We start from the raw sequence: 24,952 nt of genomic DNA, 5'->3' as shown, positions 1-24,952 counted from the left end.
TTAAATTGACCAGATTTCAGTCTAACAGTATCTCTTTTAATGTGAGATTTGGGCGGTGGGCCAGATCTTGAGATGTGGGTCCAGTCCCTTTCGCATGTTACTGTGCGTTGAATTCAAATCCCTAAACCAGAGACAGCAACCCTGGCACGGGTGCCAAGAGTGGCATGCGAGCCGATATTCATTGGCACATGAGGTGGGAATTTAGCTCTGCCCCTCCTCACCCGTGCAGCTAGGAGCTTGCTCAAAGCCGTGAATTAAGAAAAGACCAGCTAATGCTACCAACCACCACCTGCATGGTAAAGCTCTGCATCTTTATTTATTTATTAATGAAGCCATTCTATTAGTGACTTTAAAAAGTATCACATGCACTCAGCCCATTCATAGAGGTCAACTTTCAGAAAAGTTGCTGACCCCTGCCCTAGACCTTATGTGCACCTCTTTTGGTTTTGGATTTGACATGACTGAAACATGTCATTTCCATTTCTAACACAGAGGTGGCTGAGTCTGTGAGAGTTAGTTCTTTCAGCAAGTTTTCAGGGTGAGATACCATAAGATATTCCAGGAAGAAGCTCGTCAGACAGTTGCTATACAGAGACGGATGTTGTTTGGAGACACAATCTTGTGAGGTTTTTTTGGCACCGTTAATCTGAACTTTATTTACAGACCTGCTTCCTGACACCTAACCAGAATCCAGAGCAAAATGCCATTTCCTTAGCCTTTCTCTATGGGATTTGTTAGCTTGCTACCTGCAAGTTACAGGGAAAGAGAGAGGCCATTTTCCAACAGGAGCTGACCAGATATTTCATTTGAATCAGCATCAGGATAGACAGGCCAATGCCAATTTTATGCTCTGAAGCCCAGTTCTTTTACAAAACTTGCCCACCTTAGAATGCTAGACAGGCAGTGTCCCTGTAAGTCTTGATTGTTCTCCATAGTTTTGAATGTCTGTGACATGCATGCAGATGATCTTTCTGAGCCCTGTCCTTGTGTGTGGTGTTAGAACTGTGCCCTTTCCTGAGTGAATGTGTTCTCTTTCCCCTCAGTTATACGTGCTACCGGTTGTTGGGCAGTGCTCTCCCGTTCTTGTCTCTGGACCAGCTACAGATGGTTCTCCAGGGGGAAGTGATGCTGTGCTATGGGGATCATGTGGTATCAGCTCAGGTAGGCACCTGGCAATGCAACCCGTGCTAAAGACCCCATGCTCAAACCTATGTGATATAGCCATTTTCAGGTTTCCCACTGGAGTATTGTTAGACCTTGTGCAGTGTAAGCCAGTCAGTGTAGTTATAACACATGGGCCATGTTTGCACTAGCCAAAAACTTCAAAATGGCCATGCAAATGGCCATTTTGAAGTTTACTAATGAAGCGCTGAAATACATATTCAGCGCCTCATTAGCATGCGGGCGGCTGTGGCACTTCGAAATTGCACCTCACAGCTCATCCAGATGGAGCTCCTTTTCAAAAGGACCCCGGCTACTTCGAAGTCCCCTTATTCCTATCTGCTCATAGAGAGAAGGAGATGTGAGAACTGTGGGGCTCTGGTCTGCCAATGTGTGAGAGGAACGTGGGGGAGCTGAGCAGTGGGGGTAGAGGTCCTGTGGCTGGCAGGTGGAGCCCCAGGGGTTACAGGTTGCCTACCAATGGCTAACAGAAAGGCATCCTCTGTGCATAGTGACCTCTCACCCACTGGACATGTGAGATCATGCTGTGTGGCATGAAATGGTGCCTTCCACATACATTGTATTGCTGTGACCCCATGTGTTTATGCCATGACTTCCATAGTTTGGGAACTGCTGTGTAAAGCAGTTTACCATAAAAGTGTTTACTGATCTGATTGGGACTGAGATGTGAGTCTCTTTTGGAAATTCACTATAAAGTTCATCACTTTGGCTCCAAGAAAATTAAAATAGTAATTTTTTGAGGGACTCTGGGACGAATTCAACAAAAATGGCCCTGGCTACATGTTGTGCTTATAAGGCTGTTCACAGGGGAAAAGACAATATGCCACTTGTATTGATACAATGGGAATGTAGCTAGCGTATGCTTACATTGAGATGCAAACATGCACGTAGGACATGCTGGTTGATGTTTATAGTTACCAGCTGGTTGCTCACCTTAGCCTGGCTGCTCAGGAGGCTAAATACGAGGGGAGGTACTGGGTTCTGTTGGTCTGGACCTGGGCTTCAATCTTGAGTGGCAGGATGAACCCCAAATTTTCCTTCATTGGGATCAGTACACCTCATACCTTCATGCTGCAGTTGTTTGACAAATGCTTGATTATGTTAAATTGTTGTTCTATCCTTTATCTATTATTTCATGGTGCTGGTTTCAGTCACGGCTGTCTTGTCCTAACTGATAGGTTCTCGCCTTCCTTTAGAGTTGTCATTCTGCCCCCTTCTCACGTCTCGATGGGGCTATTCGGCAATCTCCGGTGCTTTTACGTCTGTCCCTGGTTACTCCCTTGAACATCTAGTCCAGCGATGGCCTTGACACTTAACACATACATTCCTCAGTCACACAAAACAGGGTTGATTTCTCTGTTGTACGAAAGCAACACGAGCCATCAAAGAGAATCATCAGTTAGTTAAAATTTCAAGAACAATTATTGCGTTCTTTTTCTTATTTCATGATATTTGTTGTGAGCCTGAAACAGAATGGTGGCTATAAGATCTATTCCTGCCTTGTTATCAGATACAAGCCATCTGTCTTGTACCTGCCCAATTAAGTGTAAAAATGTAATAAGAAAAGCCAAAAAAGATTTTGAGGAACAGTTAGCCATAAATTCAAAAAACAATAGTAAAATGTTTTTTAAGTACATTAGAAGCAGGAAACCCACTAAAAAAGCAGTGGGACCGCTGGACGATAGAGATATGAAAGGAACAGTCAAGGAAGATAATGCCATTTCAGAGAAACTAAATGATTTCTTTGCTTCAGTCTTCAAGGCTGAGGATATTACAGAGGTTCCCAAATCTGAGCCGTCCTTTGTAGGTGACAAATCTGAGGAACTGTCCCAGATTGAAGTGTCAGTGGAAGAAGTTTTGGAACTAATTGATAAGCTAAACAGTAACAAGTCTCCAGGACCAGATGGCGTTCACCCAAGGGTTCTGAAAGAACTCAGCTGTGAAATTGCAGAGCTATTAATGGTGGTTTGTAACCTATCCTTTAAATCAGCTTCGGTACCCAGTGACTGGAAGACAGCTAATATAACGCCAATATTTAAAAGGGGCTCCAGAGGAGACCCTGGCAATTACAGACCGGTAAGTCTAACGTCAGTACCAGGCAAATTAGTAGAAACAATAGTAAAGAATAAAATTGTCAGACACGTAGAAGAACGTGATTTGTTGGGCAAAAGTCTGCATGGTTTATGTAGAGGGAAGTCATGTCTTACTAATCTATTAGAGTTCTTTGAAGGGGTTAACAAACATACAGACAGGGGGGATCCAGTGGACTTAGATTTCCAGAAAGCCTTTGACAAGGTCCCTCACCAAAGGCCCTTATGTAAATTAGGTGATCATGGGATAGGAGGAAAGATCCTTTCATGGATTGGAAACTGGTTAAAAGACAGGAAACAAAGGGTTGGAATAAATGGTAAATTTTCACAATGGAGGGGGGTAACTAGTGGTGTTCCCCAGGGGTCAGTCCTGGGACCAATCCTGTTCAACTTCTTCTTCAGTGATTTAGAGAAAGGGGTAAGCAGTGAGGTGGCAAAGTTTGCAGATGATACCAAGCTGTTCAGGATAGTCAAAACCAAAGTAGATTGTGAAGAACTTCAAAAAGATCTCAGCAAACTGAGTGATTGGGCAGCAAAATGGCAAATGAAATTTAATGTGGGTAAGTGTAAGGTAATGCACATTGGGAAGAATAACCCCAATTATACATACAATGTGATGGGGGCAAATTTAGATGCAACAGATCAGGAAAGGGATCTTGGAATTATAGTGGATAGTTCTCTGAAAACATCCATGCAGTGTACAGCGGCAGTCAGTAAAGCAAAGAGGATGTTAGGAATTATTAAAAAAGGGATAGAGAATAAGACGAAGAATATCATACTTCCCCTGTATAAAACTATGGTATGCCCACATCTTGAGTACTGCATGCAGATGTGGTCTCCTCACCTCAAAAAAGATATGCTGGCATTAGAAAAAGTTCAGAAAAGGGCAACTAAAATGATTAAGGGTTTGGAAAGGTTCCCATATGAGGAGAGGCTTGAGAGACTGGGACTTTTCAGTCTAGAAAAGAGGAGATTGAGGGGCGATATGATAGAGGTATATAAAATCATGAACGGTGTGGAGAAAGTGAATATTGAAAACTTATTTACTTGTTCCCATAATATAAGAACTAGAGGACACCAAATGAAATTAATGGGTAGTAGGTTCAAAACTAATAAAAGAAAATTTTTCTTCACACAGCGCACAGTCAACTCCTTGCCAGAGGAGGCTGTGAAGGCCAGCACTCTAACAGAGTTTAAAAAAGAGCTTGATAAATTTTTGCAGGTTAGGTCCATAAATGGCTATTAGCCAAGGGTAAAGTATGGTGCCCCTAGCCTTTAGTCAAAGGCTGGAAACAGATGGCAGGAGACAAATTGCTTGATCATTGTCTTCGGTTCACCTCTTCTGGGGCACCTGGCACTGGCCACTGTCGGCAGACAGGATACTGGGCTGGATGGACCTTTGGTCTGAGCCAGTATGGCTGTTCTTATGTCTGATGCATTTTTATCACACTGTTTCCCGTTCTTTCCCCTAACCAAAAAGGGTGGCCATCAGGGTATGAAACACAATCATAATTATAAACACATGAATACAATTAATGCTTAAACTATTACAATATTATACTTTATCATAACACATACATACCCTAAACCAGGATTTTTCAATTGCATAGGCTCTGTGGAGTAACCCAATCCTGATGCCCTATGCTGTGGACATTACAGTTATTCCTTTTTCCTTTTTGGGGGCGAACTAATGTTCCAAGTGCCCAAATCTGGCATCCCAGGAGCAGCTGAAGTGTAGTTTGCAAGTGAGGGTAACAGTGGCACTTCCTTGTTCTTTTTTCTCTATCTGCTGCATTACAGTTTTAGTACATCTTGCTCCTATTAGTCCTGCAAAAGGACCCCCATGTGGACGAGCCGCTCAGGAGCGAAACGTGGCAATTTCGAAGAGCTGTGGCTGGTGGCCTGCTAATGAGGCGCTGAATATGTGTTTCAGCGCCTCATTAGTAATCTTCAATTTGGCCATTTGCATAGCCATTTCAAAGTTTTGTGCCAGTGTAGATGTAGCCTATAAGTTGCATTGTTTAGGACCACAGCCTGGACTTATAGCAAGGATCCCTGTACTAACAGTACTAGGGGAGCTGACCAGGAGAATTCAAACAAGACCATTCACTTGTTCTTTCTGGGGCATATGTCTTATGGCCAAATGGATGTGGTGGCAGATTAATTACCTGTGATATTTACTGGCTTTCTAGTCTTGGGAACATTCAGTCTTCAAATTTCATCGCAGTGCCCACTTCCTTCATATCTCCGTATTGGTCTTTGCATTTCATAAAACAATTTGTTTAATTCACTTAAGAAAGTTGCATTTTGTGGTTGGAAAGGACTTGCTGTTCTTTTCCCCTTCGAGCTTTCTCTAGATATATTTTCATTTTCTTCACAGAAGAGTCTAGCGAGGAGGGATGAATGTACAGTGGGGTTGAAGTGCTGTGCATTGTAAAAGACCATCAGGAAATGGGGATGATTTTGTCAAGTGGAATGCCTTAAATAAATGTGTCTGGTGCTTCTGGACCGGGGGTGGGTCTGAGGGCAGAACTTGGGACGGTCAGCCCTGAACACTCCCCCACCCACCAGTACTCCCTGCGAGCCACCCGCAGAGGAGCTCTCAGTGCTCTGCAGCATTTCAAAGAGGTCTGGAGCTTCGGCTTTGGCGATGGCTGGAGCTCCGGGGCCCTTTGAGATGTTGGGCCTGGGTGCAGTTGCCTCCTTTACCTCGCACTGTCAGTGGGCTTGAGCCTGGCAGAACAGGGCATGTGAAATGCTTATACGGTCTGTGTTTCTACTGCAGGAAGCCAAAGCAGTTGTCGTAAACTTTTTGGGAATACCACAAGTTGGTGGTTCATAAGACCATGATCAGTCTTTGTGGAGTCTAATCTACCAGGGAGGGAGGATTACTTGCAATTGGAGGTTGGTTGAAGATCATGATCAGTGGCAGGCAGTGTTCCCTCTAATTTTTTGATGCATGAATGGAATCAATTTTGTTATGTGCGCCAAGACGTGCTGATTTGCACCACGCATGCTGCCCAATGTGGGTAGCTTGGGGAGCTCTCCTAAACAGCTGGGTGGAAGCTGAATCTCTCCAGGGTGGCTGCCCAAGTGCTCAGCTTACAGGGAACACTAGTGGCTGGTTAGAACATGCAAGACTTCATTGCTGGTAGGTGAGGCAGTGTAGTCTAGTGAATGAAGCACTGTATGGGCCCCAGGAGACTTGGTTTGTATTCTTGGCTTGTCCACTGGCCTCTTGGGTGACCTTATATAAGTCACTTCCCTTCCTTGTGCCTCAGCTTGCCCATCTGTAAAATGGGACTTGTGAGCTTATTGTCCAGAATTTTGTGATGTGCTGATATCTGATAAGATGTAAAGCCAGCCCAGAGAGCTGACCTGACCACTGGAGGGGTGAGTTGTGGGGGCTTAGAGTATTGCTACTGCCTCAGTGAATGTTCAGACCTGGGATTTATTGTAATAAGTGCAAGTGCACAGCAGGGTCGGTTTTGTACAGTGACTGGGTTTGCATGTGTCTTTGTCTACATCTGCGTTGTACGGACTTTCCTTTCAGCTTCCAGACCGGTTTAAGTTTGCTCCAGAGATGGAGACCTATGTTAACTCATTCCTAGAAGGCTGTGATGATCCAGAGAAGCAGCTGGCAGTAATGATTGGCTTCTCCACGCTGACCAATCAGGGTTATCCAGTTGTGCCCAGCTTCTGGAAGGTGGTGAAGCACTTGAAGCCTGCAGCTTTGCTGAAGTATGTTGACTGGCTCAAGAAGATGTTCCTTCAGCCAGATTTTGACTGCTGCTTAGATTTCACCACCAGCCGGCAAAAGCAGAACCAGGAAAAAGAAAATATGTAAGTGTATTTGCAGTACGGGTTGAACCTCTCTAGTCCGACACACTCTCGTCTGGCAATATTCATAATCCAGTTTGATTTTGGTTAGCCGGACAGCCACTTGTCATGGGTGTGGCCAAGTTTCCTGTGGTCCTATAAAGCTTCATCACAGCCACTAGTCTTGTACTGTCATTTAGCTGTTATTTACCCCTAAATGTCTTCTAAGAGCCCAGGAAGCAGGGCAAGTGTTGGTAATGCTGCTAAACAATATTGATCTCCTGCAGTTTGACACATTCTCTTGCTCAGCACTGGCTAGGTCCCACGGGTGCCGGCTTGGAGAGGTTCAAGCTGTACAAGTCTCTCAGATCTGTGTTGTATGCGTTCACCTGTGTTTAGATCTGCTTGGCCATGCTGGGCAGATACGGGCACCTCTGTGGACAATGTCCTGGGAAAATCCGATGGGCTGGTGTCTCTCTGGAGATGGTCTTTCTCACTGAGTCACTGCTGTGATCCTACCCCCGCCTGGTGCTAGGGGGCACTTGTGTGGTTCAGAGCCTCTCTCCAAACTGAGAAGTAGAACTTAGCTCCTGATGTGTCCTGCTCAGTGCTTTGTTTCTAGAAAAAAAGGTGGCAGAACTCAAGGCCCGACCCGCCCTGCCATCGGAACTCAACCCCCAAGCTCCCTCCCCTGCCCCCAGGCTTAATCCCCCTCCCCCCACAGCTCCAGTCTGCACCCCGCTCTCACCCCTAGGCAGTTTACCCCCCTGCAGCCCCAAACTGCCCCCAGGCATCACCCCCCTGCAACCCCAGGCCCCCCAGCTCTAAATGCATGCCTTCCCCTCCCCCAGAACCAGGCAACCCCAGCCCCTCCCCTCTAAATGAATGCCCTCCCTCTCCCCTAGAGCCAGGCACCCTCAAAACCAGGAACCCTAGCCCCTCTCCCAGCTCTAAGTCAGTGCTCTCACCCAGAACCAGGCAGCTCCTGCCCTTCCCACCCCTGTAATTCAACCTAACTCACTGGAGCTGCCGATGGAGCCAGGGATGAAGGCATTGTGCCAGGCCTCTGGAGCAGTGCTGTGCCTCCCGAGCCGGGCCGAGCCACAGGTGCCGCACCTGTGGCTAAGTTTCCCATGGTCCTGTAAAGTTTCTTCACAGCCACTAGTCTTGTACTGTCACTTAGCTGGGGCAGCGTGTTCTGTGCCGTGCCCCTCACACACCCGCCCTGTACAGAGAGTATAGCCCAGCCACCTGCCAAAATGATGGAGCTGGGAAAAACGGTGCCGGAATGCCATTCCGCAGTGTTTCGACAGGAAAAAAGCCCTGGTCCTGGTGCAGCGCTTTTTGTGACTGGGCATATGATAGGTTGGGTAGTTGTGTTCTGCCCCTGCTTAAAATTCCCAGCCACACTTTCAGTTTTAGATGATGATGATGATGTTACGCCTCTGTGCTCTGTCTCCAGCCCCTCCCACTGCTTCCCACCCCCGAGTTCCTGGGGCTGGATCTGCTGGCTCCCAGCCCTGGGGCTGCCAGGCTTCCCTGGGCCCCAGCCAGATCCATGGGGCTCGAGCTGCCAGTGGAGCTCCATACCCCAGCCAGCTCTTGGAGCCAGGGCTGTTGGGCTTCCACTGGCCCAGATCCCGTGGCTGGAGCTGCCGGCAGGGCTCTGTGCCCTGGCCAAATCCCAGCCAGGGTTCCCCTGGCCCTGCTGGATCCTTGGGGCTGGAGCTGCCAGCAAGATCCCAGCTTGGTAAGGCGGCCAGTCCAGTCCCCACAGCACGCTGGCACCTGGGACCTGCCCTGCTTCCTGAGATGGCAGTGAGGAGCGAGTGTTGCCACCTGGGGGGGTGGGAGAGTGGTGCAGGATAGTGTCTCTGCCACACATGAACACAGCACAGCCCAGGGTCACCACCTCCCTGCTCTGCAGCAGCACCAGGTTCCGTGGCCAGTAGTGCAGCCAGGGCAACAGCTACAAGGTGGAGGTGGTGATGCAGATAAGCCCCTAGAGTTCTCCTGATGCCCCTCCCCCTTTCAAGTTCCTCCCTCCCCATGTGCCCCTCCCTCTTTGAGGCACCCCTTGAGTCCCCCACATACCCTCCTGTGGTTCTCCCTCAGGTTTGGGGGCCCTGCTAATTGCAGAGATGGAAAGTGGAGCCCAACATAAATAGTTTGCCCTCCCCTGCCTTATGGAAAAACCAACAGGAAATATGTTGGCTTACACATTAGAAACGACCAATTCTACCTGTGGACCCCGGTGGTCTGCAAGGGTATTGCAAGGGGCCCATGGAAAAACAAAAGATAAGTAAAAATGATCATAGAAAATAAGTTTTAAATAAATTGCAAAGTTACAATCAATTATTATTTTTAAATTTCATGTCTTCCAATGATGCTATTAATTGCTGTCCGAAACTCTATGTTGTGGTTTGCTTTTTCATGAAGTGTACATAGCAGCTAGCATTGGTTTTGATGGGCGTCTGCAAACAGTTTGAGGGGAGGTAATGAGGAGGCTGCACTAATGAAAAGGTCGGGAACGACTGGCCTTTAGGCTGCTGAAAGTCTACACCATATCCGGATTCTTGTCACCTATTGTTTCAGTGTTTCCCTGTTCAATGCCAAATCTCATCTTCTGTTTTATAATGGTATCCATTTGCTTATTAAAAGAACCCAGCACCGAGTGCTCCGGCTGAGAAAATGGATTATTGCCCGACTAGTCAGTATCATTGACAGTCAAGCGAAGAAGGAAGAGGATTTAGTGAAGGATATTGTCAGGTAAGAAGGATTTAAAGACTACAGCGGTGGGAGCCTTTTTTTAGATTGGGAGCCACACAAGTGAGAAGAAAAAAAATTCCTTGCTGATGTGGTCCTCAACTGAAGGGAAAAAACCGGTACAGTGCCCTCATTCCCCTTGCACAGTGGGTGTGGGTGTGGGTGGGGACAAAGGGGACACTAGTCATTCTGTTGGCCCCTCTAGGCTCTGGGACCAAAAATGAAGGGCTGCCAGTAAGTGAGCGTAGGGTCTGGGTGTGCGGGAGTGTGCAGGAGGAGGCTGGGTATGGGGGGTTCTGGGAGGGAGGGGATGCAAGAGTGGGCTGGGGGTGAGGGTCTGTGGAGGAGTGGGGATCTGAGTAAGAAGGGCTGGGTTATTTGGGTGGGGTGGGGTACAGAGCGGGCTGGGATGGGGGAGCTGGGCAGGAGGGATCTAGGATTCCAGCATCTAGGTGACAGGGTTGGAGTGATGGGGGAGCACTTACCTATGCAGCATCCCAGGGACTCATGTGGCTTTACGCCCTCACCCCACCACTCCCAAGCCCTGCCCTCCACTGCTGTGATTGGCTGGAATTCCAGCCAGTCAGAATGGTGGGATAAAGCCCCCAGATAGTGCTGCTAGTGTTGCTTCTCCTCCCCTGCCTGGGGAAACAGCAGCCAGTGGCAGCGGTGCGGTGCAAAGCCACTTCCTGCCTCCTCCCCTCCAGCAGAGCCCATGGGCTGTACCCAGCCCTCAGCTTTCCTGACTCTGGCCCCTGAGGTTCAGGGCTCCACACCTCACCCCACTGTGGGCCAAATATTGGGGAGAGGAGACTCGGGGGTCAGATCCTGGCAAGTTGCAGTCAGGATCCACACCTGAGGCTGGGGGTTCCCTACTTTGGACTACTTAGTGCTACCCATGGGTGGGATGATTCTTGCTAGAAGGCTGAAGTGGCACTGAAGCCACTGACAAGCAGCCTTGTGCCAAAATAACTTAGCCCAGCTCCCATTTCTCTTCTGTATGACTTAGGTGACTTAGGCACTTTGTAGGTACTTTGAAAACTACACCCCTAATCCTCTGGGACAGAGTTTTCAAAGATGTTTGGTGTCTGTTTGCATCTTCAGGTGCCTCAGTATCTGTAAAACGTTGGTCTGTGTGCCTAAATGAGACTTGTAGTAATATAAGGGATATTGCAGGTCATGAAGGCCCTTCAGTGTACTGAGCACCCTCCTCTTCCATAAATTGCCGGTGTAATACGTGCATGAACCAAATGTGGTCCACTGTCCTGTGTAGTGCACTTAGCCCACTTACGTGGAGAGAGAATGAATCTCCTCTACAGCTATAGCTGAGAGCCAGCTGGCTTTGAGCTCAAACGGTAGAGGCTTCTGTATTAAGCTTCAGCGTCCCCACGTTTGAGTCTGCCTGTCAGCAGTTACACAAGCACCTTGTGGGTCAGGTGCCAATAGATTTGATGAGGCTTACTTAAAATTAATGATGTGTTCAGCAATACTTGGGATGAGAAATTCTAGATAATAACATGCTGCCTGCAGTATTGAATATGCTTATTTCAACGGCACAGCGCACCCAAGCCCCTGCTTCATTCTGTTCTCTCCCTCTCCCCACTCCAGGTTTTGCTTCTTCCATGCTTTCTTTGAGACCAAAACACCAACCTCTGAAATACCAGAGACAGAATTCCTCCCATCGGTGCCTCTGGACGAACAGTCTCACTCAGTGGTTGCCAACATGTTTTTCAGGTATGGACTTTGCCTGTGTGCATTTAACGTTGGAAGTTGGTCCCTTTTCAGAGAGAAGGAACATATTAATGTGTATTATTTGTCTCGGGGTAGTCGTGTTAGTCTGTATCTACAAAAACAAGGAGTAGTCCTGTGGCACCTTAAAGATTAATAGATTTATTTGAGCGTAAGCTTTCATGTTATTTAAGGTGCCACAGGACTCCTCCGTGTATTATTTGTCCGTGGGTCTTAGGTGTTGTGTGCTCCATGGTGCTAGGTGCTGTACAAACACAAAACAGGACGATGGTTTCTGCTCCCAAAGAACGTACAATCTAAGTGCAAGGAGACAATGAGATGGTGTTGTCTAAAGAGACAAGACAGACACAGAGTGGGGGGCGGGATGGAACACATGAGCAGAGTGAACGATATGAGGGCGGCAAACACGGTAATGCCACGATGTTTTGGTGGGTACTTAGGTGTTGGTCTGCTAAATGTGAGAAAAGGGGTGAGGGATGGGGCCAGGGCAGGTGTAGCGTGAAGCTGAGGTGAGCAGCAGGTGGAAGGGTAGGTGTCAGCAGCCCATCAGCACAGGGCTCAAGACAGCTAGAACATTCTGGAATTCTGACTGGAATGTCCTGAGGCCCCAGCTTTGGCTAATCCTGCCCTTACCTGCAGGAGTCTCTGTCTGGCTGCTCTGGGGAGAAGGCCCTGCCTTGTCCTGTTGCTCCCAGATGTGAGTATCCTGTGTCCCCTGCACAGTTGTGGGTCCAGGAGGGGTGCTGTGGAGGGGGATGTGACTGGACCCCAGACTGCATCTCCCCTGCAGTAGGGAGTCCCTGCTTTGGTTACTCCTTGCCCTACCATCCACATGGCAAGAGAGTGGAGTTATTGCACTTCTGTTGAGTGTTCCTGTGTCAGTGTGGTCTCAACTGAAAGCCCATCCCTTAAAACTCTTGGTTAAAACTTCCTGGAAACGCTCAAGCTGCTTCTTAATGAAATAACAGATCTGTGCGAGGCTGAGGTGAGGCCAGATTGCTTTTCTTCTCCAGTTTCCATTGGGCCCCCGTTGTCTCAGCAGCATTGCCTGAGAGGAGCACTGCTTGTGGATTCCAGAGATGGTGGTTTTGTAAGGACACTGTTAGAGTCACGTGGCTGCTCTCCATTGCCTGCCAGGGGTGCAACATAATTCCAGCAGTTAACATTCCCTTGATCCAACGAGCCTAGTTTCCTGAACCCCCAGTGTGTTCCAGATACAGCCCCGTGTTAGTTAAGATCAGTATCCGTTTATCTGACCGCCTGGTTATAGGCAAGGGTCAGATGTCCCTCAGGCCATTTGGATGAATAGAAGTGTGCTGTACTGGGGACCTGCTGATTGGTGCGCCACTAACCCTGTCTGTTCTTAATGGGGTATTGATCACTGGGATGTTGCTGCATCTAATGCTCTTCTGTCAGGCAATCGAGGGACCAGGTGCTTGTGCCCCTCTGTTGGAGGTTGGGAGAAGGGAGGAGATGCTGTGAGGTGCATAATCAGTGGAGCTGTCACTTTGCAAAGAATCTTGCTAAGTGTTATGGAATCAAAGGTTGGGGGAAGAACATGAGAACAGCCATGCTGGGTCAGACCAAAGGTCCATCTAGTCCAGTATCCTGTCTTCTGACAGTAGCCAGTGCCAGATGCCCCAGAGGGAGTGAATGGAATAGATAATCATGAAGTGATCCCTCTCCTGTTATCCATTTCCAGCTTTTGACACACACAGAGGCTAGGGACACCATTCATACCTATCCTGGCTAATAAGTATTGATGGACCTAACCTCCACGAATTTATCTAGTCCCTTTTTCAACCCTCTTAAAGTCCTGGTTATCACAACATCCTCTGGCAAGGAGTTCCACAGGTTGACTGTGTGTTGCATGAAGAAATACTACCTTTTGTTCGTTTTAAACCTGCTACCTATTAATTTCATTTGGTGACCCCTAGTTCTTATGGGAACAAATAACTTACTTTCTCCATATCTGTCATGATTTTATAGACCTCTATCATATCCAGTGTTCCCTGTAAGCTGAGCACATGGGCAGAGGCCCAGGAGAGAGTCAGGATCCACTCAGCTGATATGCAGAGCACCCACAGCTGCCCACTGCTGGCAGCATGTTTCTATTGGTGAAGTTTGTACTGGAAAAAATTAGCGGGAACACTAATCATATCCCCCCAAAGTCTCATCTAAGATGAACAGTCCCAGGTTTTTTAATCTCTCTTCATACGGCACCCATTCCAAAGCCCAAATCATTTTTGTTGCCCTTTTCTGAACCTTTTCCAATGCCAAGATATCGTTTTAGAGATGAGGCGACCACATCTGAATGCAGTATTCAAGAGGGGACATACCATGGATTTATATTGAGGCTGTAAGATATTTTCTGTCTTATTCTCTATCCCTTTCGGCATGAGCTTGTGGTTATAACACACTTCACTAAGAGTTGGGATTCCTGGCTATCAGAGACTCCCAGTTGACCTTGTACAAGGTATGTCATCTCCCCTGTGTTCTTCACATGCAAAACAGAGAAAATACTTCCTGTCCTGTCTATTTAGATTGTTTGTCCTTCAGAGCAAGGACTCTGCCTCACTTTGTGTTTGGACAGCACCTAGCCCAGCTGGTCTTGATTGGGGCCTTTAAGGACTAGGATAAAGGAGGTCTCAGGAGAGAACTGTGGCTACAGTTTGGGCCGTGGAAGCAAAAAGCGTGCGCAGAGATGTGATAAATTTAAATAAATCTTAGAGTTACTAAGGAGGGAATAGAACGATTGAGCCGTACTTTGAGAGAGATTCCCCTCCCTCATCCCAGCCATTGGGGTTTTGGGAATGGACAGTGGAGCAAATTGTGCACAGTGGAGCGTTAGTCTGTGACAAGACTGCCTTGGTGCTGTAATAATCCCGTAACTAATGGTAACAACAGTAGCTCTCCATTTAATGAGACGCTCTCTGCTGCCTGCCTGCTTTTCAGTTTGCTTCAGACTTTAAACTCTATGCCTGTGCTGGGAGACACAGCAGAAGCTGCAGCCCTGAGGGAGAAGCACATCCATGGGATGACTGCAGACAGGAACCTGTGGCTCCACTACATTCTCCAGTATGCCCGTGTCCTCCTGTCCCATGGGAAGCACATCAAGGCTGTGATGCCTTTCGCCACCGAACAGAGAGCTGCTTGGGACCGGTGAGAGGCACGAGAGGCTAGCTGCAGTCTGGTGACTACTTGTGGGGAAGTCGAAAGAGGGTGGGAATGGCTGGTGCAGGCCAGAGATCTAGAGCCCATAGCTGAGTGCAAGAGGTTTGGGCACAACTTGCTCCGTGAGTGTGTTGGTTTTCTAGGTCCCTTCTGGAGGCATCTCTGAGGCTGTGAGCTAGTCCCTTGGTTTATGGGTCAGATCATCCTGGAGCAGCAGTGGCCAACCCAGAGCCACATGTGGCTCCTTGAGTCATTAAATGGTGGTTCCTCCTCAGAACCACGTGCCGGGAGTGCAGTCTGCCGCTGTGCGCACGCGCCCCACCACTTGGTGGGAGCAGTGAGTGGCAGTGGTGGCCCCCAGCCTCCCTGCTCTTACCCAATGCCCTCCTCCTCCCCCCCAAGCCAGGCATCCCCATTCTCACCCACCCCTTGCTGAGAGCCTGGCGTGCCCCTCTCCTGCCCACGTTAACCCAAAACTGGGACTCACTGAAGTTGCTGACACCACACGCTCCTCCCTGCAAGTGCTGGGGCGCGCGCGCAGAGTGGTGGTCAGCACGCCTGGCATGCGGCCCGAGCAGGAGCTGCATTTGATTGATCGAAGAACAGCATGCGGCTCGACAGCCATAGACTGGCCACCCCCTGCTGTAGAAGTTCTTTCTGAAATTCTGCTTGTGTTTTCCCTTTAAATTCCTGCCGTGGCTGCTAGCTAGACTCCCTTGCACCAGCTCTCCCTCTCCCTCTTTCTCCTTCCACCCTCCAGATGCTTATTGATGATCTTGTGCCTTTCATGTCCTGTTAGCCATTGCTTTCCCAGCCTGGATTTCACTTTCACTTTCACCTCCTGACAGGCTAGTTCCTCTGGCCCCCGTATGACTGTCCTTTCTGAACTTATTCTCCTCTAAAGGACAATGCTGTTGCAGTGCATTCCACCATTGTCTGTGGGGGATCTGGGCCTTGACGCTCTTGTTTAAATGCCACACAGAGCGTGCTGTTGCAAGAACTAAAGAGAAGTCATCTGTTACTGCCAGTTGTTAGTCAAAGACAAACCCTTTCCTGCATGCTTTGCTGTCATTCTGGTCTCGTGAAATGCCCTATGAGTGTTTCAAGTGGTGCAGTTGATTTTGCTGATCCCTGCACTGATTATCTGAAGCTCTTGCTTGTGTCTGAGACAGGGACATAAAATCCTGCTGAATGGGTTAACTGATTAAACTGTGGGGTGGGTTGGGGAGGCTGTTTCAGCCCAACTGGGCTAGAGCAGCCCCCTAGTCCTACAAGGGCTGCTCCATCTCCAGCAATCCCTGTCTCCAGCAGCCCAGTCCTGGCCCACTGTGGGGCTGAATGAGCTGCAGCTGGGCCAGATGAGCTTCATCCATGTCAGGTGTGTGTGTGTGGGGGGGAGGGGCGTGGCTCTGGCTGGCTGGCTGCTTAATCCCAGATGAGCTGAAGCAGCTGCACCAGCCATCCCTCCCCTGTAGGTCTGTGTGGACAGGGCTACTCTCTCTCTGCTGGAGCATCCCTGCCTATGGCAGCTGTGCAGAGCTAGAGCAACCCCCTGCCTGTGGCATTCCTGCGGGGGCCTGATGTAGCTCAGACTGGTTAATCTTTAGCGTCCCTAGTCTGAGATGATGTGAATTGTATCTTAATTTGTCTCTTCAGAATGCTGCAGTCTCTGGAGGACCTGCAGAAGAAAGAGGAGTCTCGTAATACGGAAATCTTTGCTTTCCAGCACCTTTTGCTCTTAGTGGGCATTCATCTGTTCAAGGTAATGGTTACAGAGCATATTGAGCTATGTAACCCATGGTGATGTCTCTGGGTTTTCTGAACTGCTGGCAGAACGAGTTTGACAGTTGCTCTGTGGTTGACAAAATATGATCCATCCGAATCTCTGGCTCTTTAAATGAGGGGACCAGTAGAATGTGAATCCAATACCAGCCGTAAGCAAGGAGCTTTCAGCCAACAAAGGAAATGCGCTTGGCTATTAGGGAGGGAGCAAGAGTGATGACTGGGAGGCAAGCTCCTGGTTTCTAGTCCCAGCTGAACCTCCAACTTGCTGTGTGACTGTAGCAAGCCATGCACCAGCTTTGCTTCTAAATGGGATGACGTAGCTGCCTTCTTTGGGGTGTTGGGGTATTTGATGAATGTCTGTAGATGCTTCTAGAGCCATTGGTGAGTGGTTTTAATACACATGCAAAGTTATTGACCCAGTGGGGGTTGGAGGACCTATCTGTTGGACTGCCCAGCAGACTCCTGGTTTAAAATGCATCCAAAGATACATAATGCAAAGTGCTGCTGCAGTCGGACCCTCTACTTTGGCACGTGGTCAAAATAAGAATTGTTCCTGCTACTGGAAATAGAAAACCACCAAAAAATCCCTTCTCTTTTGCTTCCCATCTTGGCCACACCAGTTACCTGTTTTGCATTGGTCTCCAGCTCAGACGTGCTTTGGAGTGGACGAGAGTGTATGTGTATCTGGAAGGAGCAGCAAAGCATTTCCTGGCAGTTAGTGACTGGAAAGTGAGGGTCTGGAAAACTGTACTCTCCTTGCAGAATTGTTCTGTGTACAAAAACCCAACTTTTTTTTCTTCTTGTGGGAGGGAGTGTTGGGCTGTTGTCTTTGAGATGCTGAGTCCGCTTTCTTCCCATGGCTTCTCCTGTTTTGCATGAGACTCCGACAGAAACTCTGGACCTTCTGAATGACCTGCTGAACTGCATTGAGAGGGCGTTTGGCAAGAAATCCAAGAAGAAGAAGGCTGGTGAGCTCCTGTCTAAAGAGAGAGACTTGGGGAATTATTAACAATGGTCCACCCCCAGGAAGGTATTTTTCATTGCCCAGAGCACAAGGGGAGCCTAGCAAAATATAAAGCACAGTTTAAGACCAAACCAGACCTATCGGAATCATTAGTTGACCCCTGTACTCTTTGTGTCTCATGAGGAGTAAGAGAGGTCAGTGGGAGAAACTCCTGTCAACTTTCTTAATTGAGGACATCCAGGTAAGTGGTTTGCAGATATGTCGATTCTAGCTAGGCAGGTGCCTTAGCTAGAATTGCGTATCTGCAGTCAACTTACTTTCCCTGAGGTAGATATAGCCTAAGTTAGATTTATAGGGATGAGGGGAGTTTGCTCCTTCGAGTCATTTTTTCCAGGCTGTGTGTAGATTCAGGCAGGCCTTGCCTCATCAGTTCCCATGGGGTCCCTTTGGGAAGGTTGTCTCTCTAGTTATAAGGCAAATAATGTACTGCTTTTTTTAAAAAAGTGAGTATTTCAAGGAGGCTGGTTCTGTATGTATGTGACCCTCCTCCCACCCACCCTGATCTAGTGGGGGTGGAGCACTAGCTTGTGACTGCTCAGACCTGTGTTCAGTTCATAACTCTTCCATAGACTTCCTCTGTGGCCTTGGGCATGTTGCACCTTACCTGCCCTGTGCCTACATTACCCATCTGTAGAGTGGGGCTATTGCTTCTCTGACTCTGTGGGGATGGGGGTAAATCCATTAACAGTAGTGAGGCATTTGAAACCTAAAGCAATGAGAGCCTTTAAGTACCCAGATAAAGAGTGGTGGAGCAAACCAGATAGCAGGATTTGCACAGATTGGGCAAATATGCATTTGCTTTAGTCCGTGTTCTAAAGAAGATTTTTAGGTGTATCATCTTTACAGTGAATAAACTTTTCCATATAATTGCATCACCTACCAATGGACTGTATTACCTGCAGTCCATGCCATTGTGGGGAAACCTGTTGTCCCCCCATTTGGCTTGCATTACTCTTTTTTGCTGGAGGGAAGTGTCTGCAGACCATTCTTTGAAGCACCTGGTGAGCCTGGTGCCCAAGGTTTAATCTCACCTGCATTGATACTATTCTGTTTCCTGCCCAGATAATGAAGAGCCAGAATGGGTGGAGGTGATAGTGGAAATTCTTTTGTCCCTCCTCACCCAGCCCAGCCTGCTGATGCGCCGAGTAGCCAAAAGTGTCTTTGGACGCATATGTCCTTATATGTCAAAGAAAGCCCTGCACCTGATCCTGGATGTGAGTGAGGGACCTGGGGTGGGAACTGGATTGGTAGATCTGGCTGTTATACGAATAATGTGAAGTTTGGGTTAAATGAGGATATTAGAGGGTATGTCCCATGGCTCAGAGGGTTTTGGTAAAGGAGGCAGCTCCTTTGCCTTCTAGTTTGCTGCCTGCTGTTTAGCTGCCTCTTTCATTCTGGGTCCAGGAGCATGAGTCCTGTTTCTATCTCAGGGTTAAAAGAGAGGCATCTGTGAGGGTGCCTGCTATGAAAGGGGAGTGTTCTGCAGTAGGTACTTCTGAGTCTTGAAAGAATCTTACAAGAGGGTTTGTGTGGGATCACTTGTTCTTGAACCTGGGGGAAAGCTTAGATCTGGCAACTTTCTTCCTTTGTTATCCTGAGTTTGAGAAATTCTGATGTCACTTTATACCGGTGTTTTTCATCCAGTCTGCCTTGACATACTGGTGTGTTGTGAGAACTGTCCGAGTGCGCGGGGGAATTCTGCCATTTCACCCTCACTTCTGCTATTTGCAGAGCCACGGCAGGGCGGATGGGTGTGGGTAGGCGGGAGGAGCGATTGACAACTCTGTGCCAACTGGGGCTCAAGCAGAAGTCTGCCTGAGTCCCAGCTGGCGCAGGGTTTGTCAATTTCCCCTCGCAGTGGCTCTTTGCAGAGCCGCTGTGAGGGGAAATGCTGACCCCACAGGAGCATGTTCATGTCGGGAAGCAGCTGAAAATCTGCTTCCTGTCCCAAACAGGCTGGAGGGGAGCCTGCCCCCTCTTCTGTGGCAAGGGGGAAGGGAGGGAGGTGAGGAAGGAGCTTGATGGGTCTGGGGCATGGTTTAAATGCTCTCGCCTCTTCCCCCCCGCAACCAAGTAAAAAGTGGGGGTGCTGTGGAGTTGTTTCTCTCATTGAAGTGTGCTGTGTTACTGAAAAACTTGGGAGCCACTGCTTTAGACACCAGTGTGCTTGCATGTTTTATCATCTATAATATTTAAAAAATGCTAAAAGTACCTGAAATCCAAAGTCTGAATAAATAGGATCACATTGCTACTGAAGGCTGTATCCTATGAGAGAAAAATCTATTGCTTGGTGTGGGTGGGGGAGGCTAGACAGTACTTCTTACAAAGAGTACAATGTGTATTATGAGTTAAATTAGATATCTGTTTATTTTACTGTTCCCTTCCTCATATGTGTTCCTTTTCCCTCTTATTTGTTAGCTGAAAAAAGTATTATATGTTTTTTTTTCAAATTTTCTGCTGTGGCTTTCCATGAGTAACAAGTTTAAAACTGTTGACTGACGCTAAAAGGCTGTTTTTCTAGCCTGTTAGAATTTCTGATTTGTTCATTGTTTGCTTAATTCAGTTTGCTGTAAACAGCTGTACATTCTGTATATGAAAAAGTCAAAATAAAACTTACTGGGAAAACTCTTCCACAGGTGCTTGATCCAGAGCAGGATCAGGATGAAGAAAGTGCTGTTGTTGTGATGGAAGAAACAGAAAAAAACAAGAAAATCTTGCAGGAGAATATGGTAACTTTTTCATTTAAAGGAATATTCTTCCATTTCCTCCCATTGAAAACAGTGGCTTTTGACATTAGTTGCATTTTGCTTTTAATAAAATAGCCATGTGTGTATTTTGCAGCCTAAACACATCTTGTTGGAAGTGCCCAAATGTTAGTCTATTGGTCTTGAAGAAAAATGATGTCAGAAATACTGCTTTATGAAGTAGTTACAGAGAGGTAGTTGTGTTAGTCTGTGTCTGCAAAAACACCTAGGAGTCTTGTGGCACCTTAAAAGCTAGCAGCGTTATTTGGACATAAGCTTTTCTTGGGGAAAAACTACTTTGTCAGATGCATGAAAACAAAGTGTTTTTTCCTCATGGAAGCTGATACCCAAATAAATCTGCTTGGTCATGTCTTCACTACAAAGAAAAATCAATTTTAAGATACGCAACTCCAGCTACATGAACTGAGTAGCTATATACAGTCTATGTATCCTAAATTGATTTTTTTTCTGCTGGTACTGCAGCGGGAGGTCGACAGGAGAAACTCTCTTGTTGACTCCCCTTCCTCCTCATGACTCCTCACAATCAGGGTTCCACCGTTGACCCTGCTACTCCTCACAATCGAGAGGAGAACCACATTCGATGGTGGAAACCTGATTGTTTGATTTATCACAGCCCCACTAGTCGCACTAAATCAGACCCTGGAAGATCGACCGCCCTCGCATTGATCTTCCAGTTAAGTGTGGATGTACCCTTAGTTTTTAAGGTCTCACAGGACTCTTCATTGTTTTTCTGAAGTAGGTGATTTCCTGTGGACAGGTCTTCACGTCACACAAACCACCTTAGCTATCACCCTTCGTTGGCCGCAGCCTGAATAGTTGTGACGGAGGGTTCTCTGGATCCTCGAGCTCAAAATTTAGGAACTCCTGCAACTCAAGTGGTGTGGGCCAAATGCAAGTTCATTAGGCATGAAAATAAGAACTCTCCACAGCTGGTTCCCTAGCAAGGCTCCTTACTGCAATGCCTGCAGGTCTTTTTTCCCCACAGCCAGGCCCAGTCTGACTTCTCTTTGGTAACTCTTACTGGATACGCTGGAGAGGTGTTGCAGCCTGTCCCACTTTGTGCTCTGGTGATAACCCTAATGTGCAGGCTGGATGTCCTTTCTGCCAGCAGTCCTCTTTTACCATCCCGTTTGAGGCACACAGCATTGGGGAAAGTGAACATTGCTTTGCCTATTCTTGGTCTCACCAGCCTGAAACTCCCATACTGCTTAGGAAGTGGAGGAGGGCCAGTCATGGATGAGACACTTCTAAACAGTGACAACTTTGGCAGGGAGATGGGGCCTGGAGAACTCTTTTCTTCTTCACAGAACGAGGAGGAAAGTAGAGACTCTGAAGATGAGGATGATGACAGCTCTGAGGAAGATGGAGAGGAAGACAGTGAAGAGGAGAACAATAAAGAAGATGTAGATGAAAACTTTCGGAAGCAGCTGATGAATGTCCTGCAAGCAGGGAATGTGTTGGTAGGTGTTGGCAAACGGGCAAGATGATTGGTGCTTCTGAGAGCCCAAAAGAGAGGCTCTAAATATTTTATTCTGTGTAACTAGGACCTTGAGACAGTCTAATCCACTTGCCTTCTGGGGAGCGAGATTCCTGATCCAGCCATCTTTTATGTGCATTTGAAACCCAGGGCTGTTGTTTCCACAGGAATCTAAAGCATTTACCTCCTGTTGAAAGTCAGCAGGGCTCAGGTGCTGAGCACCACGGAAATATCAGCCTCTAGCTCCAAGTTTACTCCTTAGGCAATGTTTGCATGTGCTAACGCACCTGGGTTCTGCAAAGAGTCTACCTACAGGTATGGATTCAGGTTGACCTCTGTGTGGGGTCACAATGTCTGTGTCTGTTGCTTGTGGAGACCTGTCATATTGCTGGTAGCAGAGCATCAGGGCGTGAGGGGGAAAATAATACTGAGCATTTATATAGCAGTTTCGGTCAGATGATTGCTAAGCACTCCAGAGATGTGGCTAAGTGTTAATCCATTTTACTGATGAGAGAGCTGCAGCACAGAGAGGAAACCCAGACCTCTTCTCTGTCACCTGCTTCTTCAGGCAGGGTTATGTGGTTAAAATGTGTGAATTGCATTCCCAAGCCTGCCCCAGAAATCCCCATCTGAAACCCTGCACTCGTCAGATGGGAGGGGTTAATTTTGTCCTCTTCCTCCCTGCCCCCTCCAGGCATCCACGTTGGAAACAGCCTGAGTTGGGCCCATATAGTGAAAGCATTTCTGCCTCTTGCCCCTGGCTGGGTCACATGGCAGGAAAGTGGCCTTCCAGTCATTTATGCAGTAACCTGGCTGTCAGAGATGTGCACACAAGCCACGGGTAGGGAGTTGTCCTTTTAAACATCTCTGCTGCCTTCTCACACCCCTGTACGAGGTAAGATTCTGCTGTGCTAAATATTGTCAGGTGAAAGCTTCTACAACTCAAGTCAGTCTCCATGGCTATGTCTGCACTACAGTGATCTGTCGACAGAAGTTACTCTCAGAAGAGATCTGCCAACCAAACTTTTGTTGACAGATCGTGGCTACGTACAAAAGCAGATCACTGCCGATCCTCTCTGTCGACAGAGTGTGGCCAGACTGCCCAGCCACTGTCTCTACAGAACGGCCAACCAGAAGTACAGCAGACAGGGCTGCCCGGTGCTCCGGAAGGCCTGTGTGTCAACAGAAGGCCCACTGGAACATCCACACTTGCTTTCTGTCAGCAAATTCTGCCACGAAAGTCGTTCTGCCTCCTGGGGGAATGGCAGAATGCTGCTGACAAAAGTGCTGCCCTTTGTCGATTTACTGTCAACAGAACTCCTATGTAATGTGGCTGTGCCTCAAGTTTTGTCAACAAATGCTAGTTTTGTCAACAAAATTCTCCAGTGTGGACATAGTCCATGTGTGGAAGTCTGTCCAGCACTAGCCAAATCTGTCCTGTGCCTCTTGAGGTTGAATGGCTAGAACTCTCATTTGCTCGAAGTGTTTGGACCCCTGTGATCTCTAGTTCCTAGGAGCTGAGGAAAAGGGGGATTTGAATTTCAAAATAAGTAAAAGTCCTTTTCTTTTTTGTTAAAGGGCGGAGACCAGAGTGATGAGGATATGGATGACGAGACCATGCTGGCCCTTGATGAGACCGTTTCAGCCCTTTTTGCTGAACAGCAGAAGCGGACCCAGGCCAAGAAGGATGAGAAAGAGAAGATGCGGAAGGAAAAAATCTTACGGCGGGATTTTAAGATTAAGGTCAGAGGCAAATACCCTATTGAATGGCCCATGTCTGTCTTTGAAGCATTTTCTTAGACAGCTGTATATATTTTATAGCATTGAATAATCTGCTAAAGAAACCAGGAACATTAAATGTGTATTTAGATCCTAAGCTTCAGAACAAAACTATCCCTGTCAGGTGGTTTTATGTACAGCTCCTTGCATGTTGTAGTTCTGATTCATGAAGAGGACTCCAATGTCCTACCACAGCATGTATTATTATAATAGTAATGACATAAAAGCAAAGCTTTTAAAAAAATAGTGATTTTTAGGGTGCTGAATTTGTTTATTTTTAATTGGTGACACCTTTTTCTCATAGTGAGCACTTGACATTTTTTGATGATAATGTCTCAAGTTGAGCATCGTGAAATGGAAACATCCAGAATACCTACTAGAATCTCCTGGCTGCATGCGTTCCCCTGGGTTACTAGGCATGATAGTGGTGGGTCTTGAACAGGGGTCTGCAACCAAAATAGTGAGAAGAGACATTTTTTTCAAATTTGGTTATAAAATCAATAATTCAAGAGCTTCAATGCCTGTGAGTACGAGCTGGTCCATAATAAATAAAGTCAGACCACACTTTTTGTAGCCCCTCTTTTAAGAACAGCACCCACACAATGATTTGTACCAGTTAGAAAGTTTGTTACTTTCACCCCTGGATTGGTGAACGAATGAGGACAAGGAAAATTCTGCCCCTGAGGACAGGCTCTTAAGCAGGAAGGAACAATGTTCTCATCAACGCCCCATAACCCCATTCTCAGGCTCTACCTCCATTCGCCCACAAACCCACCCCCCGCCTCCAGGCTTTACCCCGCCATCCCACAAAACCCACCATCCATCCCCAGGCTTCACCCCCCTCAGCCCCAAACCCACCTCCCACCCCCAGGATTAACCCACCTCGGCCAACGAGCTACTCCAACTCTTCCAACTACATGCGTTGCACTTGTGTGGCTGCTGCCTCCTTCTCGGCAGGGCTGTACAGCTCCAACAGGGGCAGACTCGGCCGTCCCTCCTTGTATTTCTCCTGTGGGCTTGGTGCTTCTCCCACCTGCAGCACAGGTGGCTCCTTGCCACCACTGAAATAATGGAAGTCAATGTAACTGGTTTAATGGCTGGATTCCTCCTGCTGGCCGTTAAACCAATGACGTTGAATTCCATTATTTCAGCAGTGGCAGGGCAGGGAGCTGCCAGAGAAGTCCTCAAGAGGAGCAGCAGCATCTGGAGCTGCAAATGACTCCTTAAAGAGCCACAGGTTGCCAACACCTTGTCTTGGAGGTGAACTTGGCAGTGACACCAGTTTCTCTCAGTAGCTGTGAATGTAGTATTAATTCGTGACCACTAGGGGACGGTAGAACCT

General features: G+C 47.7%; 1 protein-coding gene across 1 annotated transcript in view; it reads left to right on the top strand.

Annotated features, from left to right (window-relative positions):
• The window catches only part of MYBBP1A (MYB binding protein 1a), a 103,065-nt gene that overhangs the window by 7,979 nt on the left and 70,134 nt on the right, over positions 1-24,952 (top strand). Inside the window, exons 8-18 of the mRNA XM_075013415.1 lie at positions 1,044-1,161; positions 6,826-7,115; positions 9,753-9,860; positions 11,466-11,591; positions 14,562-14,768; positions 16,437-16,542; positions 17,446-17,533; positions 18,652-18,803; positions 20,226-20,318; positions 21,662-21,814; positions 23,410-23,574. Of these exons, the coding sequence (XP_074869516.1) occupies positions 1,044-1,161; positions 6,826-7,115; positions 9,753-9,860; positions 11,466-11,591; positions 14,562-14,768; positions 16,437-16,542; positions 17,446-17,533; positions 18,652-18,803; positions 20,226-20,318; positions 21,662-21,814; positions 23,410-23,574 (1,606 nt within the window). The remainder of the gene's footprint in view (positions 1-1,043; positions 1,162-6,825; positions 7,116-9,752; positions 9,861-11,465; positions 11,592-14,561; positions 14,769-16,436; positions 16,543-17,445; positions 17,534-18,651; positions 18,804-20,225; positions 20,319-21,661; positions 21,815-23,409; positions 23,575-24,952) is intronic.

The sequence above is a fragment of the Carettochelys insculpta genome, chromosome 19 (genome assembly GCF_033958435.1).
Source record: "Carettochelys insculpta isolate YL-2023 chromosome 19, ASM3395843v1, whole genome shotgun sequence".
NCBI classification, from domain to species: Eukaryota; Metazoa; Chordata; order Testudines; family Carettochelyidae; genus Carettochelys; species Carettochelys insculpta.
This window is presented reverse-complemented; position numbering and strand designations above follow the sequence as displayed.